This window comes from Oncorhynchus tshawytscha, linkage group LG33 (genome assembly GCF_018296145.1).
Source record: "Oncorhynchus tshawytscha isolate Ot180627B linkage group LG33, Otsh_v2.0, whole genome shotgun sequence".
Lineage (NCBI taxonomy): Eukaryota > Metazoa > Chordata > Actinopteri > Salmoniformes > Salmonidae > Oncorhynchus > Oncorhynchus tshawytscha.
Window position 1 is genome coordinate 48,648,622 of NC_056461.1, and position 19,497 is coordinate 48,668,118.

The following is a 19,497-nucleotide window of genomic DNA, read 5'->3' on the forward strand; positions in this document are numbered from 1 at the left end:
ACACACACACACACACACACACGGGCGGACTAGAACACACACACACACACACACACACACACACACACACACGGCGGACGAGAACACACACACACACACGGGCGGACGAGAACACACACACACACACGGGCGGACGAGAACACACACACGGGCGGACGAGACACACACACACACACACACACACGGGCGGACTAGAACACACACACACACACACACACGGGCGGACGAGAACACACACACACGGTCGGACGAGAACACACACACACGGTCGGACGAGAACACACACACACGGGCGGACGAGAACACACACACACACACGGGCGGACGAGAACACACACACACACACGGGCGGACGAGAACACACACACACACACACACACGGGCGGACGAGAACACACACACACACACACGGGCGGACGAGAACACACACACACACACACACGGGCGGACTAGAACACACACACACACACACACACACGGTCGGACGAGAACACACACACATACACTTTCCTTATCGCTAGCGCATGCATGCATACATATACACACCCTGACTGGACAGTTTCTTAGGTACATCACCCCGTTCAGGAAAGTGGTTCGCTCCTCCAGACAGTGAGTCATGTGGCCGTGGCTTGTTATATAAAGCAGGCAGACAGGCATCCAGTTACTGTTGATGACAGAGTCAGGATGTGGCGTAAGCACTATGAGTCCATGGACCTGCCTGGTGTCAACGGGACAGACTGATGGGCGTGGCGTTCTGGTGTCAACGGGACAGACTGATGGGCGTTCTGGTGTGGGGAATGTTTCCCTGGCCACGTTAGGTCCCATGATACCAACTTAGCAACGATTGAACGCCACAGCGTATTGTTGTTGACCAAACCCAGTATCTTTGGGACGAGATGGAAGGTGTTGTTGCTGACCGAACCCAGTGTCTTTGGGACGAGATGGAAGGTGTTGTTGCTGACCGAACCCAGTGTCTTTGGGACGAGATGGAAGGTGTTGACCAAACCCAGTATCTTTGGGACGAGATGGAAGGTGTTGTTGCTGACCGAACCCAGTGTCTTTGGGACGAGATGGAAGGTGTTGTTGCTGACCAAACCCAGTGTCTTTGGGACGAGATGGAAGGTGTTGTTGCTGACCGAACCCAGTGTCTTTGGGACGAGATGGAAGGTGGTGTTGACCGAACCCAGTGTCTTTGGGACGAGATGGAAGGTGGTGTTGGCCAAACCCAGTATCTCTGGGACGAGATGGAAGGTGTTGTTGACCAAACCCAATATCTTTGGGACGAGATGGAAGGTGTTGTTGATCAAACCCAATATCTTTGGGACGAGATGGAAGGTGGTGTTGACCGAACCCAGTGTCTTTGGGACGAGATGGAAGGTGGTGTTGACCGAACCCAGTGTCTTTGGGACGAGATGGAAGGTGGTGTTGACCGAACCCAGTGTCTTTGGGACGAGATGGAAGGTGGTGTTGACCGAACCCAGTGTCTTTGGGACGAGATGGAAGGTGGTGTTGACCAAACCCAGTGTCTTTGGGACGAGATGGAAGGTGGTGTTGACCGAACCCAGTATCTTTGGGACGAGATGGAAGGTGGTGTTGACCAAACCCAGTATCTTTGGGACGAGATGGAAGGTGGTGTTGACCAAACCCAGTGTCTTTGGGACGAGATGGAAGGTGGTGTTGGCCAAACCCAGTATCTCTGGGACGAGATGGAAGGTGGTGTTGGCCAAACCCATTATCTCTGGGACGAGATGGAAGGTGTTGTTGACCAAACCCAGTATCTTTGGGACGAGATGGAAGGTGTTGTTGACCAAACCCAGTATCTTTGGGACGAGATGGAAGGTGTTTGCAGTCCAATCTGCAGCAACTGCATGATGCCATCGCGTCAGAATGGACAAACATCTCCGTGAAACATTTCCGACACCCAAAGAATTCAGGCTGTTCTGGAGGCAAAGGGGGTCCGACCCAGTACTCGATGGGTGTACCTAATAAACTGGCCAGTGTGGGGGGGGGCACCTGCTCTTTCCTTGACATACAGTAGACCAGGTGAAAGCTATGATCCCTTATCGATGTCACATGTTAAATCCACTCCAAATGTGTAGATGAAGGGGAGGAGACATGTTAAATCCACTCCAAATGTGTAGATGAAGGGGAGGAGACATGTTAAATCCACTCCAAATGTGTAGATGAAGGGGAGGAGACATGTTAAATCCACTCCAAATGTGTAGATGAAGGGGAGGAGACATGTTAAATCCACTCCAAATGTGTAGATGAAGGGGAGGAGACAGGTTAAATCCACTCCAAATGTGTAGATGAAGGGGAGGAGACAGGTTAAATCCACTCCAAATGTGTAGATGAAGGGGAGGAGACAGGTTAAATCCACTCCAAATGTGTAGATGAAGGGGAGGAGACAGGTTAAATCCACTTCAGTCAGTGTAGATGAAGGGGAGGAGACAGGTTAAAGGAGGAGATGATTGTTGAAGGAGATGATTGTATTCTAAACATCTTGGGATGTCAGAGCAGTTTAACAGACAAGTGTGTTTTTTCAGGTGAGTGCCCCAGGCCTGTTAAGCTGCAATAGCATCGCCTTAGGCCACTAACACCTCTGTCTGGAAATGGACTGTGTGTGTGTGAGACAGAGCAAGCTAGTGTGTTCTACTGTCTACTAAGGTGGCATGATTTGGTGCCTTGGGTATTCATCTCATAACACAATGTGACACCAATAAGTGCACTCTGCTCCTCTCTCTGTACAGTCGTGGCCAAAGGTTTTGAGAATGACGCAAGCATTTATTTCCACAAAGTTTGCTGCTTCAGTGTCTTTAGATATTTTTGTCAGATGTTACTATGGAAAACTGAAGTATAATTACAAGCATTTCATAAGTGTCAAAGGCTTTTATTGACAATTGCATGAAGTTGATGCAAAGAGTCAATATTTGCAGTGTTGACCCCGCTTTTTCAAGACCTCTGCAATCTGCCCTGGCATGCTGTCAATTAACTTCTGGGCCACATCCTGACTGATGGCAGCCAATTCTTGCATAATCAATGCTTGGAGTTTGTCAGAATTTGTGGGTTTTTGTTTGTCCACCCGCCTCTTGAGGATTGACCACAAGTTCTCAGTGGGATTAAGGTCTGGGGAGTTTCCTGGCCATGAACCCAAAATATTGATGTTTTGTTCCCCGAGCCACTTAGTTATCACTTTTGCCTTATGGCAAGGTGCTCCATCATGCTGGAAAAGGCATTGTTCGTCACCAAACTGTTCCTGGATGGTTGGGAGAAGTTGCTCTCGGAGGATGTGTTGGTACCATTCTTTATTCAGTGCTGTGTTCTTAGGCAAAATTGTGAGTGAGCCCACTCCCTTGGCTGAGAAGCAACCCCACACATGAATGGTCTCAGGATGCTTTACTGTTGGCAAGACACAGGACAAACTATGGATGCCCCAAACAATTGGAAAGGGGATTTCATCAGAGAAAATGACTTTACACCAGTCCTCAGCAGTCCACTCCCTGCAGAATATCAGTCAGCCTGGAGAGAAGTGGCTTCTTAGCTGCCCTTCTTGACACCAGGCCATCCTCCAAAAGTCTTCACCTCACTGTGCGTGCAGATGCACTCACACCTACCTGCTGCCATTCCTGAGCAAGCTCTGTACTGGTGGTGCCCCGATCCTGCAGCTGAATCCACTTTAGGAGACGGTCCTGGCGTTTGCTGGCCTTTTTGGGTGCCCTGAAGCCTTCTTCACAACAATTGAATCGCACTCCTTGAAGTTCTTGATTATCTGATAAATGGTTGATTTAGGTGCATTCTTACTGGCAGCAATATCCTTGCCTGTGAAGACCTATTTGTGCAACGTAATGATGACGGCACGTGTTTCCTTGCAGGTAACCATGGTTGACAGAGGAAGAACAATGATTCCAAGCACCACCCTCCTTTTGAAGCTTCCAGTCTGTTATTCAAACTCAATCAGCATGACAGAGTGATCTCCAGCCTTGTCCTCGTCAACACTCACACCTGTGATAACGAGAGAATCACTGACATAATGTCAGCTGGTCCTTTTGTGGCAGGGCTGATATGCAGAGGAAATGTTTTTTGGGGATTCAGTTCATTTGCATGGCAAAGAGGGACTTTGCAATTAACCTCTAGCGTCGAGCAATCCCGTATCCGGGAGCGTAATCATAGCCTCAAGCTCATTACCATAACGCAACATTTCCTTTTCATGAAAATCGCAAATGAAATAAATATATTGAAACACAAGCTTTGCCTTTTGTTAACAACACTGTCATCTCAGATTTTCAAAATATGCTTTAACCAAAGCTACACAAGCATTTGTGTAAGAGTATTGATAGCCTAGCATAGCATTAAGCCTAGCATTCAGCGGGTAACATTTTCACAAAAACAAGAAAAGCATTCAAATAAAATAATTTACCTTTTGAAGAACTTTGGATGTTTTCAATGACGAGACTCTCAGTTAGATAGCAAATGTTAATTTTTTTCCAAAAATATTATTTGTGTAAGAGAAATAGCTCCGTTTTGTTCATCACGTTTGGCTAAGAAAAAAAAAACTAAAGTAGTCAACACAACGCCAAACTTTTTTCCAAATTAGCTCCATAATATCAACAGAAACTTGGCAATCAACAGAAACTTGGCAAATGTTGTTTAGAATCAATCCTCAAGGTGTTTTTCACAATTCTTTTCGATGAAAAATCATTCCTGGCAGTCGGTTTCTCATCAAAGGAAACGGAAAAATACTGCAGCTGGAGATTACGCAATAATTGCGACGGAGGACACCAAGCGACCACCTGGTAGATGCAGTCTCTTATGGTCAATCTTCCAATGATATGCCTACAAATACGTCACAATGCTGCAGACACCTTGGGGAAAACGTAAGCTGACTCCTAGCTCCTCCACAGCCATATAAGGAGTCATTGGAATGAGGCGGTTTCAAAAAATGCGGCACTTCCTGATTGGATTTCTATCTGGGTTTCGCCTGTAACATCAGTTATGTGGCACTCACAGACAATATCTTTGCAGTTTTGGAAACATCAGTGTTTTCTTTCCAAAGCTGTCAATTATATGCATAGTCAAGCATCTTTTCGTGACCAAATATCTTGTTTAAAACGGGAACGTTTTTCATCCAAAAATTAAAAGAGCGCCCCCTATATCGAAGAACTTAATTGCAATTCATCTGATCACTCATAACATTCTGGAGTGTATGCAAATTGCCATCATACAAACTGAGACAGCAGACTTTGTTAAAATTAATATTTGTCATTGAACTTTTGGCCACGACTGTACACTGCCTCTCTGTTCTCTGCCCTCTGCTCTCTGCTCTTTTTCTGCTGGCTCTCTGCTGGCTCTCTGCTGGCTCTCTGCTGGCTCTCTGCTGGCTCTCTGCTGGCTCTCTGCTGGCTCTCTGCTGGCTCTCTGCTGGCTCTCTGCTCTCTGCTCGCTCTCTCGTCGGGTGTGCAGATGTGGTGCTGTGATGTCAGGGCAATGTAAAAACGTTATGCAGTCAATAGGGATTCTCATTGAGAAACTGTTGGCAACAGTGAGCTATGGTGTTCTATGTTCTCATGTAACTAACTTGTCACCCTCTCCCCAGATGACTGGAACAGTACATCCCACCCCTACACTAAGAAAGAGTATGGTAAATGGGAACTTTACCTTCCTCCTAAAAGAAACAAGGCACCTGCCATTGAACATGAGACCAAACTCAAGGTATTGTTACTACTGCTGTTACCATTATTGTTATTACTACTGTTATTATTATTATTACTGTTATTACTATTATTATTGCTTACTATTATTATTATTATTATTACTGTTATTACTATTATTATTATTGCTTACTATTATTATTATTATTACTGTTATTACTATTATTATTGCTTACTATTATTATTATTGCTTACTGTTATTATTGCTATTATTATTGCTTACTATTATTATTATTATTGCTTACTATTATTATTACTGTTATTATTGCTATTATTATTGCTTACTATTATTATTACTGTTATTATTTCTATTATTATTATTGCTATTATTATTGCTTACTATTATTATTACTGTTATTATTGCTATTATTATTATTGCTTACTGTTATTATTATTATTTATTATTATTATTGCTTACTATTATTATTATTATTACTATTGCTTACTATTATTATTATTACTGTTATTGCTATTATTATTGCTTACTATTTATTATTATTATTGCTTACTATTTATTATTATTATTATTACTTATTATTATTATTATTATTACTATTATTATTATTACTATTAGTATTATTATTATTGTGATTATTATGATTATTATTACTACTGTTATTATTATTACTACTATTATTACTATTATTATTATTGTGATTATTATTACTGTTACTATTATTACTACTACTGTTAATATTACTAAATTATTATTATTACTATTATAATTGTTTATTATTCATATTATTACTACTGTTAATATTACTATATTATTATTATTATTAAGTGTCAGAGATTTGTATTACTGTTACCACTGCTGTTACTACTTATTATTATTATTATTATTATTATTTCTACTGCTACTCTATTCAAATCTGATCTGTTATTGATGCCAACTAGCTGGCCCAGGTCTTTGAATTGCACACTGTGGTAATGCCATTTCAAAACCTCTCTATGTGTATTGGATTACTGAACAAAACAAACTTCTACTGTGTAACTGGGAGTCTTGTGAGTGCAACCATTTGAAGATCATCAAAGGTAAGTGATTAATTATATCTCACAAGACTCCCAGTTACACAGTAAATGTTCATTTCAGGTGCTGAGTCACAAATTTAGTTATTGATGGAGAATCTGTCGCATAATCTGTGAATCTACACCAAGTCTGAACTAAATAAGTCTGTACCACACCAATTGAGTTGATTTATTTATACACAAGATAAAAATGATAATATAAGATATACACTATTTCTGGGCTATTGATTAGAACTTAGTACACTGAAACCGGTCCCTAGCAGGCCGACACAATACGTGTTAAATAACGTGAGGATTTAAAAAGAGAGAGAACGAGAGAAAAGCTCATCTGTACCAAATCAAATCAAATTTTATTTGTCACATACACATGGTTAGCAGATGTTAATGCGAGTGTAGCGAAATGCTTGTGCTTCTAGTTCCGACAATGCAGTAATAACCAACAAGTAATCTAACTAACAATTCCAAAACTACTGTCTTATACACAGTGTAAGGGGATAAAGAATATGTACATAAGGATATATAAATGAGTGATGGTACAGAGCAGCATAGGCAAGATACAGTAGATGGTATCGAGTACAGTATATACATATGAGTATGTAAACAAAGTGGCATAGTTAAAGTGGCTAGTGATACATGTGTTACATAAGGATGCAGTCGATGATATAGAGTACAGTATCTACGTATGCATATGAGATGAATAATGTAGGGTAAGTAACATTATATAAGGTAGCATTGTTTAAAGTGGCTAGTGATATATTTACATTTCCCATCAATTCCCATTATTAAAGTGGCTGGAGTAGAGTCAGTGTCATTGACAGTGTGTTGGCAGTAGCCACTCAATGTTAGTGGTGGCTGTTTAACAGTCTGATGGCCTTGAGATAGAAGCTGTTTTTCAGTCTCTCGGTCCCAGCTTTGATGCACCTGTACTGACCTCGCCTTCTGGATGATAGCGGGGTGAACAGGCAGTGGCTCGGATGGTTGATGTCCTTGATGATCTTTATGGCCTTCCTGTAACATCGGGTGGTGTAGGTGTCCTGGAGGGCAGGTAGTTTGCCCCCGGTGATGCGTTGTGCAGACCTCACTACCCTCTGGAGAGCCTTACGGTTGTGGCCGGAGCAGTTGCCGTACCAGGCGGTGATACAGCCCGCCAGGATGCTCTCGATTGTGCATCTGTAGAAGTTTGTGAGTGCTTTTGGTGACAAGCCGAATTTCTTCAGCCTCCTGAGGTTGAAGAGGCGCTGCTGCGCCTTCTTCACGATGCTGTCTGTGTGAGTGGACCAATTCAGTTTGTCTGTGATGTGTATGCCGAGGAACTTAAAACTTGCTACCCTCTCCACTACTGTTCCATCGATGTGGATAGGGGGGTGTTCCCTCTGCGATTTCCTGAAGTCCACAATCATCTCCTTAGTTTTGTTGACGTTGAGTGTGAGGTTATTTTCCTGACACCACACTCCGAGGGCCCTCACCTCCTCCCTGTAGGCCGTCTCGTCGTTGTTGGTAATCAAGCCCTACCACTGTTGTGTCGTCCGCAAACTTGATGATTGAGTTGGAGGCGTGCGTGGCCACGCAGTCGTGGGTGAACAGGGAGTACAGGAGAGGGCTCAGAACGCACCCTTGTGGGGCCCCAGTGTTGAGGATCAGCGGGGTGGAGATGTTGTTGCCTACCCTCACCACCTGGGGGCGGCCCGTCAGGAAGTCCAGTACCCAGTTGCACAGGGCGGGGTCGAGACCCAGGGTCTCGAGCTTGATGACGAGCTTGGAGGGTACTATGGTGTTGAATGCCGAGCTGTAGTCGATGAACAGCATTCTCACATAGGTATTCCTCTTGTCCAGATGGGTTAGGGCAGTGTGCAGTGTGGTTGAGATTGCATCGTCTGTGGACCTATTTGGGCGGTAAGCAAATTGGAGTGGGTCAAGGGTGTCAGGTAGGGTGGAGGTGATATGGTCCTTGACTAGTCTCTCAAAGCACTTCATGATGACGGATGTGAGTGCTACGGGGCGGTAGTCGTTTAGCTCAGTTACCTTAGCTTTCTTGGGAACAGGAACAATGTTGGCCCTCTTGAAGCATGTGGGAACAGCAGACTGGTATAGGGATTGATTGAATATGTCCGTAAACACACCGGCCAGCTGGTCTGCGCATGCTCTGAGGGTGCGGCTGGGGATGCTGTCTGGGCCTGCAGCCTTGCGAGGGTTAACACGTTTAAATGTCTTACTCACCTCGGCTGCAGTGAAGGAGAGTCCGCATGTTTTCGTTGCAGGCCGTGTCAGTGGCACTGTATTGTCCTCAAAGCGGGCAAAAAAGTTATTTAGTCTGCCTGGGAGCAAGACATCCTGGTCCGTGACTGGGCTGGATTTCTTCTTGTAGTCTGTGATTGACTGTAGACCCTGCCACATGCCTCTTGTGTCTGAGCCGTTGAATTGAGATTCTACTTTGTCTCTGTACTGACGGTTTCTGGTTAGGGAATGTTTTAATCGTTGCTATGGGAACGACATCTTCAACGCACGTTCTAATGAACTCGCACACCGAATCAGCATATTCGTCAATATTGTTATCTGACGCAATACGAAACATATCCCAGTCCACGTGATGGAAGCAGTCTTGGTGTGTGGAGTCAGCTTGGTCGGACCAGCGTTGGACAGACCTCAGCGTGGGAGCCTCTTGTTTTAGTTTCTGTCTGTAGGCAGGGATCAACAAAATGGAGTCGTGGTCAGCTTTTCCGAAAGGAGGGCGGGGCAGGGCCTTATATGCGTCGCGGAAGTTAGAGTAACAATGATCCAAGGTTTTTCCACCCCTGGTTGCGCAATCGATATGCTGATAAAATTTAGGGAGTCTTGTTTTCAGATTAGCCTTGTTAAAATCCCCAGCTACAATGAATGCAGCCTCCGGATAAATGGATTCCAGTTTGCAAAGAGTCAAATAAAGTTAGTTCAGAGCCATCGATGTGTCTGCTTGGGGGGGGATATATACGGCTGTGATTATAATCGAAGAGAATTCTCTTGGTAGATAATGCGGTTTACATTTGATTGTGAGGAATTCTAAATCAGGTGAAGAGAAGGATTTGAGTTCCTGTATGTTTCTTTCATCACACCATGTCTCGTTAGCCATAAGGCATACGCCCCCGCCCCTCTTCTTACCAGAAAGATGTTTGTTTCTGTCGGCGCGATGCGTGGAGAAACCCGCTGGCTGCACCGCCTCCGATAGCGTCTCTCCAGTGAGCCATGTTTCCGTGAAGCAAAGAATGTTAGTCTCTGATGTCCCTCTGGAATGCTACCCTTGCTCGGATTTCATCAACCTTGTTGTCAAGAGACTGGACATTGGCGAGAAGAATGCTAGGGAGTGGTGCACGATGTGCCCGTCTCCGGAGTCTGACAAGAAGACCGCCTCGTTTCCCTCTTTTTCGGAGTCGTTTTTTTGGGTCGCCGCATAGGATCCATTCCGTTGTCCCGGTTGAAAGGCAGAACACAGGATCCGCGTCGCGAAAAACATATTCTTGGTCGTACTGATGGTGAGTTGACGCTGATCTTATATTCAGTAGTTCTTCTCGACTGTATGTAATGAAACCTAAGATGACCTGGGGTACTAGTGTAAGAAATAACACGTAAAAAAACAAAAACTGCATAGTTTCCTAGGAACGCGAAGCGAGGCGGCCATCTCTGTCGGCGCCGGTAAAGTACCAAACATGATCGTGGATACATCATGGTAAATACTTAACACACAGTTTACAACTTTAAACGATACAAACAATTAATTTGATATTATGCAACGTTTGTCGACGCAATGCTTCATCAGCGCATTTTCTTCATTTTATATAATTATAAATCTTCAATTTCCTCGTTTTTGAGGTGGAATACAAGTGTCGAGGCAACTTTCCCATTTGTACATTTGTAAATTATTTGTAAACTATAGTTGAACTCTTTAAGCCCCGAACTGCTGCTCTTATGGGTCAGAATATAATGCCAGCATTACGTGTCGAAGGTCTCCGATGGGGTTTGTCTTTGTTGACCGGGTTCCTTCTCCTCTGATGTCTTCGGTTGCAAGTGTAATCAGCAATATAGGTGCTTCCAGCGTGGGAATGAAAACGGTGTAGCCGTACGATTCCTTAGAGAGAATAACCGGGTGATCCTGCTTGAATTCATCCTCTTCGACACAGGTTGATAAAAGGTTACTTTGTCTTCAAAGTTGTTGTGTTTTGGGGTTTCGAATAATCGAACCTTGGCTGCAGTTCGTGGTCACTTAGTCATAATGTTAATTCTTAACTCTTAACTTTTTATACCCTCGGGTCAGAAATGGGCGTTTCCTCCTTTTGTCTCCCCCTCCACGGTAACCTGACACGGTAACCTGACCCGAACAGACCAGTTATGACAAACTATCCTTAATTCTGTCGCTTATAAACTCGCTATAAACGCTACCCTTAATTCTGTTGCTTATAAACTCAATATAAACTCTACATAAACGCTACCCTTAATTCTGTTGCTTATAAACTCGATATAAAACATCCTCTTCTACTCAATCTTCTCTTGTGTGCTAAAGTACCTCCTTGACGGATGAGATTATCTAATCATGTTTTGTGTTATTGTGATTTCTGTAATGCTCCATTTATTGAAAGATATTGTTATTGATTGGCACCCACTTGGTTATCCATTCAACACTATGAGGGGTAGTGAATGAGGACATGGGAACGGAGCAGCTTAAGGAGTCGGAAAGTACTGCTAGGGGGCCGATTTGTAACTGGGAATGGGAGGGAGCTTGGCACAGGTTGCCCTGTGTGTGTACAAACAACATCCACACACCACGCACACACACAACACAATAACAGCCTATCAGTGTTGGCACACAGGACGTTGTTCAGCTCTGCTGGGTCCATCTGTTTCCTCCCAGGCTATATATATACACACAGAGACGGTGAGCTAACAGAATGGTCGGTGGATTGGACTGGCTGGGGTCTCAATGCAGGGGATAAGAACAGAATCATATGTCATGCTGTGCACAGTTTAAACCCTCACTGTCTTTAAACCCTCACTGTCTTTAAACCCTCACTGTGTTTAAATCCTCACTGTGTTTAAACCCTCACTGCCTTTAAACCCTCACTGCCTTTAAACCCTCACTGTGTTTAAACCCTCACTGTGTTTAAACCCTCACTGCCTTTAAACCCTCACTGCCTTTAAACCCTCACTGTGTTTAAACCCTCACTGCGTTTAAACCCTCACTGCCTTTAAACCCTCACTGCGTTTAAACCCTCACTGTGTTTAAACCCTCACTGTGTTTAAACCCTCACTGTGTTTAAACCCTCCTCTTTAAACCCTCACTGTGTTTAAACCCTCACTGTGTTTAAACCCTCACTGCGTTTAAACCCTCACTGCGTTTAAACCCTCACTGCCTTTAAACCCTCACTGCCTTTAAACCCTCACTGCCTTTAAACCCTCACTGCCTTTAAACCCTCACTGCCTTTAAACCCTCACTGCCTTTAAACCCTCACTGCCTTTAAACCCTCACTCACATTCTATTCTCCTCTTGCAAACCCTCCTTCTTTTGCTGTCACTCACTCGTCTTTTAAAACAAAAACAAAAAAACATTTTATTATAAGAACAACCTCCAAAACAAACTAGAACTGAATTTCCGTCTCTGACCAATACTTTTGTACTCTGCCTCGTGTGACTCATCTTTTCTCGTACTTCCATTCTTAAATATTCCACCAACAAACGTATATATTCCCCAGCCAGACTGCATCTATGTCAGTTAAGGCTCTACTTCGCCCCAGGGGACTCTACTTTCTCCACTCTGACAACTCTTAACAGTCAGCTAGTTGGTAAATATTTCATTGTGCCCCAAGTCTTCCCCCCCCCACCAAAAGACCGTTGGTAGGGTGTCTGTTTATCAGACCCTGTACACCTCTGTGTGCCTTATGTTCAAACGCATATCACATGAAGATGAACCCGTAGCAAACTGACGCACGCACACACACACACACACGCACACCACTGTTCAATATGTCTTCAGTAGCTCTTTAGATCACCTCATCTGTTCAGCATCACTGAACCAGTAATTATTCAGAAATTAATATTTGATCATGTTTTTTGTGTGCGTGTGTGTGATACTCTTTATGAACTTTTAACTGGACGTATAGAACGCTAGAAGGGTTTATCTTGCCACTGTGGCAAGTCTATACAGCTACCTGGGGATTTAGCCACGAGGAAAGTCTGTGTATGTGTGTTAAAAGTAAAGACATATAAGAGTTGTTTTTTCCCGGGGGGAAACTTACATTGTCAGGGGATATCGCATCCGTACTAAAACTAGAGGAGAGGCTGGTCTGTTCATCTCAACCGTACTAAAACTAGAGGAGAGGAGAGGCTGGTCTGTTCATCACATCCGTACTAAAACTAGAGGAGAGGAGAGGCTGGTCTGTTCATCTCAACCGTACTAAAACTAGAGGAGAGGAGAGGCTGGTCTGTTCATCTCATCCGTACTAAAACTAGAGGAGAGGAGAGGCTGGTCTGTTCATCACATCCGTACTAAAACTAGAGGAGAGGAGAGGCTGGTCTGTTCATCACATCCGTACTAAAACTAGAGGAGAGGAGAGGCTGGTCTGTTCATCTCAACCGTACTAAAACTAGAGGAGAGGAGAGGCTGGTCTGTTCATCTCACATCCGTACTAAAACTAGAGGAGACGAGAGGAGAGGCTGATCTGTTCATCACATCCATACTAAAACTAGAGGAGAGGAGAGGCTGGTCTGTTCATCTCAACCGTACTAAAACTAGAGGAGACGAGAGGAGAGGCTGATCTGTTCATCTCAACCGGACTAAAACTAGAGGAGAGAAAGGGATTGATCTGTTCATCTCCACCGTACTAAAACTAGAGGAGAGGAGGGGCTGCTCTGTACATCTCTTGTCCACCAGTCCTATTAAGAGAGGGATCTAGATCTGACAGACCCCTAGTTCTCTAAAGCCCAGTTCAGATACAACGGCCGTAAAGGAGAGACGAGACAAAACCAGTTTCCAACAGCTGACTAAAGACAGGACGTTCAGATACAACAGCAGACAGAAAACTAGCCAGTTTTCGAAGATTGTTTTGTCCAACAGCAGACAGAAAACTAGCCAGTTCTAGAAGGTTGTTTTGTCCAACAGCGGACACAAAACTGGCCAGTTCTAGAAGGTTGTTTTGTCCAACAGCAGACAGGAAACTGGCCAGTTCTAGAAGGTTGTTTTGTCCAACAGCAAACAGAAAACTAGCCAGTTCTCGAAGGTTGTATTGTCCAACAGAAAACTAGCCAGTTCTAGAAGGTTGTTTTGTCCAACAGCAGACAGAAAACCAACCAGTTTTCGAAGATTGTTTTGTCCAACAGCAGACAGAAAACTAGCCAGTTCTAGAAGGTTGTTTTGTCCAACCGGACAGAAAACTGGCCAGTTCTAGAAGGTTGTTTTGTCCAACAGCAGACAGGAAACTGGCCAGTTCTAGAAGGTTGTTTTGTCCAACAGCAGACAGAAAACTAGCCAGTTCTAGAAGGTTGTTTTTTCCAACAGCAGACAGAAAACTGGCCAGTTCTCGAAGGTTGTATTGTCCAACAGAAAACTAGCCAGTTCTAGAAGGTTGTTTTGTCCAACAGCAGACAGAAAACCAGCCAGTTTTCGAAGATTGTTTTGTCCAACAGCAGACAGAAAACTAGCCAGTTCTAGAAGGTTGTTTTGTCCAACAGCGGACACAAAACTGGCCAGTTCTAGAAGGTTGTTTTGTCCAACAGCAGACAGGAAACTGGCCAGTTCTAGAAGGTTGTTTTGTCCAACAGCGGACAGAAAACTGGCCAGTTCTAGAAGGTTGTTTTGTCCAACAGCAGACAGGAAACTGGCCAGTTCTAGAAGGTTGTTTTGTCCAACAGCGGACAGAAAACTGGCCAGTTCTAGACGGTTGTTTTGTCCAACAGCAGACAGAAAACTAGCCAGTTCTAGAAGGTTGTTTTTTCAACAGCTGACTAAAGATGGGGCGTTCTGATCAAAAAGACCAGCCATCAAGACCAGGGGCGGCAGGGTAGCCTAGTGGTTAGAGTGTTGGACTAGTAACCGGAAGGTTGCAAGTTCAAACCCCCGAGCTGACAAGGTACAAATCTGTTGTTCTGCCCCTGAACAGGCAGTTAACCCACTGTTCCTAGACCAGTTAACCCACTGTTCCTAGACCAGTTAACCCACTGTTCCTAGACCAGTTAACCCACTGTTCCTAGACCAGTTAACCCACTGTTCCTAGACCAGTTAACCCACTGTTCCTAGACCAGTTAACCCACTGTTCCTAGACCAGTTAACCCACTGTTCCCAGACCAGTTAACCCACTGTTCCTAGACCAGTTAACCCACTGTTCCTAGACCAGTTAACCCACTGCTCCTAGACCAGTTAACCCACTGTTCCTAGACCAGTTAACCCACTGTCCCTAGGCCAGTTAACCCACTGTTCCTAGACCAGTTAACCCACTGTTCCTAGACCAGTTAACCCACTGTTCCTAGACCAGTTAACCCACTGTTCCTAGACCAGTTAACCCACTGTTCCTAGACCAGTTAACCCACTGTTCCTAGACCAGTTAACCCACTGTCCCTAGACCAGTTAACCCACTGTCCCTAGACCAGTTAACCCACTGTTCCTAGACCAGTTAACCCACTGTTCCTAGACCAGTTAACCCACTGTTCCTAGACCAGTTAACCCACTGTTCCTAGACCAGTTAACCCACTGTTCCTAGACCAGTTAACCCACTGTTCCTAGACCAGTTAACACACTGTTCCTAGACCAGTTATCCCACTGTTCCTAGACCAGTTAACCCACTGTTCCTAGACCAGTTATCCCACTGTTCCTAGATCAGTTAACCCACTGTCCCTAGACCAGTTAACCCACTGTTCCTAGACCAGTTAACCCACTGTCCCTAGACCAGTTAACCCACTGTTCCTAGACCAGTTAACCCACTGTTCCTAGACCAGTTATCCCACTGTTCCTAGACCAGTTAACCCACTGTTCCTAGACCAGTTAACCCACTGTTCCTAGACCAGTTAACCCACTGTTCCTAGACCAGTTAACCCACTGTTCCTAGACCAGTTAACCCACTGTTCCTAGACCAGTTAAACCCACTGTTCCTAGACCAGTTAACCCACTGTTCCTAGACCAGTTAACCCACTGTTCCTAGACCAGTTAACCCACTGTTCCTAGACCAGTTAACCCACTGTTCCTAGACCAGTTAACCCACTGTTCCTAGACCAGTTAACCCACTGTTCCTAGACCAGTTAAACCCACTGTTCCTAGACCAGTTAACCCACTGTTCCTAGACCAGTTAACCCCACTGTTCCTAGACCAGTTAAACCCACTGTTCCTAGACCAGTTAACCCACTGTTCCTAGACCAGTTAACCCACTGTTCCTAGACCAGTTAACCCACTGTTCCTAGACCAGTTAACCCACTGTTCCTAGACCAGTTAACCCACTGTTCCTAGACCAGTTAACCCACTGTTCCTAGACCAGTTAACCCACTGTCCCTAGACCAGTTAACCCATTGTCCCTAGACCAGTTAACCCACTGTTCCTAGACCAATTAACACTTTTCCTAGACCTGTTAACCCACTGTTCCTAGACCAGTTAACACTGTTCCTAGACCAGTTAACCCACTGTTCCTAGACCACTTAACCCACTGGTCCTAGACCAGTTAACCCACTGGTCCTAGACCAGTTAACCCACTGGTCCTAGACCAGTTAACCCACTGTTCCTAGACCTGTTAACCCACTGTTCCTAGACCAGTTAACCCACTGTTCCTAGACCAGTTAATCCCACTGTTCCTAGGCCAGTTAACCCACTGTTCCTAGACCAGTTAACCCACTGTTCCTAGACCAGTTAACCCACTGTTCCTAGACCAGTTAACCCACTGTTCCTAGACCAGTTAACCCACTGTTCCTAGACCAGTTAACCCACTGTTCCTAGACCAGTTAACCCACTGTTCCTAGACCAGTTAACCCACTGTTCCTAGACCAGTTAACCCACTGTTCCTAGACCAGTTAACCCACTGTTCCTAGACCAGTTAACCCACTGTTCCTAGACCAGTTAACCCACTGTTCCTAGACCAGTTAACCCACTGTTCCTAGACCAGTTAACCCACTGTTCCTAGGCTGTCATTGAAAATAAGAATTTGTTCTTAACTAACTTGCCTAGTAAAGGAAAAATAAAAATAAATACATATCTGATTGAGACCGGTTCCATGGTAACGATACCTCTTCACAATGACGTGACAACTTTGATACAGAGTTGCCACTTGTTGAAGCAACTAGTATCATGAAATACATTAACCAGAAACGGGGTGTACTGCAGCAAAAAAAAGCTAGTTAACGGCAGCAAAATTGCTAGCTAGTGCTCTGCTTGGCTAGCTAGCGCTCTGCTTGGCTAGCTAGCGCTCTGCTTGGCTAGCTAGCGCTCTGCTTGGCTAGCTAGCGCTCTGCTTGGCTAGCTAGTGCTCTGCTTGGCTAGCTAGCGCTCTGCTTGGCTAGCTAGCGCTCTGCTTGGCTAGCTAGCGCCCTGCTTGGCTAGCTAGCGCCCTGCTTGGCTAGCTAGCGCCCTGCTTGGCTAGCTAGCGCCCTGCTTGGCTAGCTAGCGCCCTGCTTGGCTAGCTAGCGCCCTGCTTGGCTAGCTAGCGCCCTGCTTGGCTAGCTGGCGCTCTGCTTGGCTAGCTGGCGCTCTGCTTGGCTAGCTAGCGCTCTGCTTGGCTAGCTAGTGCTCTGCTTGGCTAGCTAGCGCTCTGCTTGGCTAGCTAGCGCTCTGCTTGGCTAGCTAGCGCCCTGCTTGGCTAGCTAGCGCCCTGCTTGGCTAGCTAGCGCCCTGCTTGGCTAGCTAGCGCCCTGCTTGGCTAGCTAGCGCCCTGCTTGGCTAGCTAGCTGCTTCACTAAACACAAAACGTCAGCCCGCCCTTCTGATTTGGTTAAATGGATCCTTCAAGACGTTCTAAAATTAGACTGTTCAGATCAAACTTTGAATTCTGTGTTTTTACCGTTTTTTTAACTTTATTATATTTAAAGTATTGAATATTTTTGGTGTCTTGTTGGTAGATAAATATCCTTGTCGTCTCTGCTCGCCTCTGATGTCATTTCCTTTTTTTTTCAACGTGTCTTGTCCAATCAGCTAGTAGTATTGACGTCAGAAGGGGAGGAGTTATTCCGTATCTCTCCGTGGGCCAAATACTGTCACAAACATGTGGACTCCAACACCTATGACTGGATACACTGGGACCCTATTAGGCCTTTCCTGGTATGTACCGTGTGTGTGTGCGTGTGTGCGTGTGTGCGTGTCCTCTAGCATTGTGAGAAGCCTCTTATGGCAGAAAGCTTCCTCCTTTTTAATGAAGTGCTATTAACATTTCCCAGGCAGCCACCCAGACACCCCGATGTGAAGGAGCTCTTCACTGGAAGCTCGGCAGCATGAGGCTTCTGATGTTTGTGTTGCTAATGGAGACATGTTTATGTACCGATTAATAAAGAATCCTTCCCTCTCCTCCTGTCCTCTCCTCCTGTCCTCTCCTCCTCTCTTCTTGTCCTCTCCTCTTCTCTGCTCTCTACCGCCTCTGCTCTCCCCCTTCTCTCCTCCTGTCAACTCCTCCTGTCCTCTCCTGTCCTCTCCTTCCCTCTCCTCCTGTCCTCTCCTGTCCCTCTCCTCTCCTGTCCTCTCCTCCCCTCTCCTCCTGTCCTCTCCTTCCCTCTCCTCCTGTCCTCTCCTCCTGCTCTCCTCTGCTCTTCTCCTCTGCTCTCCTGTCCCCCTGTCTCTCCTCCTGTCAACTCTCCTCCTGTCCTCCTCCTGTCCCTCTCCTCCTGTCCTCTCCTCCTGTCCTCTCCTTCCCTCTCCTCCTGTCCTCTCCTCCTGTCCTCTCCTTCCCTCTCCTCCTGTCCTCTCCTCCTGCTCTCCTCTGCTCTTCTCCTCTGCTCTCCCACCTCTGCTCCTCCTCCTGTGCTCTCCTCCTGTGCTCTCCTCCTCCTGCTCTCCTCTCCCCCCTCTGGTTGGCCAACCCTCTTCCTGTGTGCAGGCGTTTGTTCCAGCCCTACACACCCAATTAAAGCTAATCAAGGTCTTGATGAACAGCTGATTGGTAGAATCAGGTGTGTTCAGTGGCATGCATTCATCGATGTCAAGGATGCTCTCCCCCTCTGCTCTCCCCCTCTGCTGCTCCCCCTCTGCTCTCCCCCTCTGCTCTTCTCTGCTCTCCTCCTCTTCTCTCCTCCTCTTCCCCCCCCCTCCTCTTCAGCTGTTGCGTCAGGTTTATAGACAGAGAAACATACCCAGACAGAAGCAGTTGGTCATGAAAGCAGTTTGAGTTGGACTGTTTCTCAGTAAAACTAACCTTGCTCTCTTTCATCTCTCTCTATTCTCTCTTTCTCTCTCATCTCTCTCTATTCTCTCTCTATTCTCTCTCATCTCTCTCTATTCTCTCTCTATTTTCTCTCTATTCTCTCATCTCTCTCCTCTCTTTCTCTCTCATCTCTCTCCTCTTTCTCTCTCATCTCTCTCTATTCTCTCTCATCTCTCTCTATTCTCTCTTTCTCACTCATCTCTCTCTTTCTCACTCATCTCTCTCTATTCTCTCTATTCTCTCTTTCACTGTTGTCTCGGGGCCCCGTGGTACTGTTGTCTCGGGGCCCCGTGGTACCAGTGTGTGAAGTGTATCCTGATACAAGGCTCCTGTGGTTTCACAACGTTTCTGTTGAACAAATGTTTGTTTGTGAGTGTTTCTTTCTTAGCTGATGTGAGATGAACAGTGACGCTCAA

The 19,497-nt window shown here is 45.4% G+C and overlaps 1 protein-coding gene across 1 annotated transcript in view; it reads left to right on the forward strand.

Moving 5' to 3' along the window:
• The window catches only part of gbe1a (glucan (1,4-alpha-), branching enzyme 1a), a 174,717-nt gene that overhangs the window by 39,961 nt on the left and 115,259 nt on the right, over positions 1 to 19,497 (forward strand). The window contains exons 3-4 of the mRNA XM_042311035.1: positions 5,594 to 5,709; positions 17,863 to 17,988. Of these exons, the coding sequence (XP_042166969.1) occupies positions 5,594 to 5,709; positions 17,863 to 17,988 (242 nt within the window). The remainder of the gene's footprint in view (positions 1 to 5,593; positions 5,710 to 17,862; positions 17,989 to 19,497) is intronic.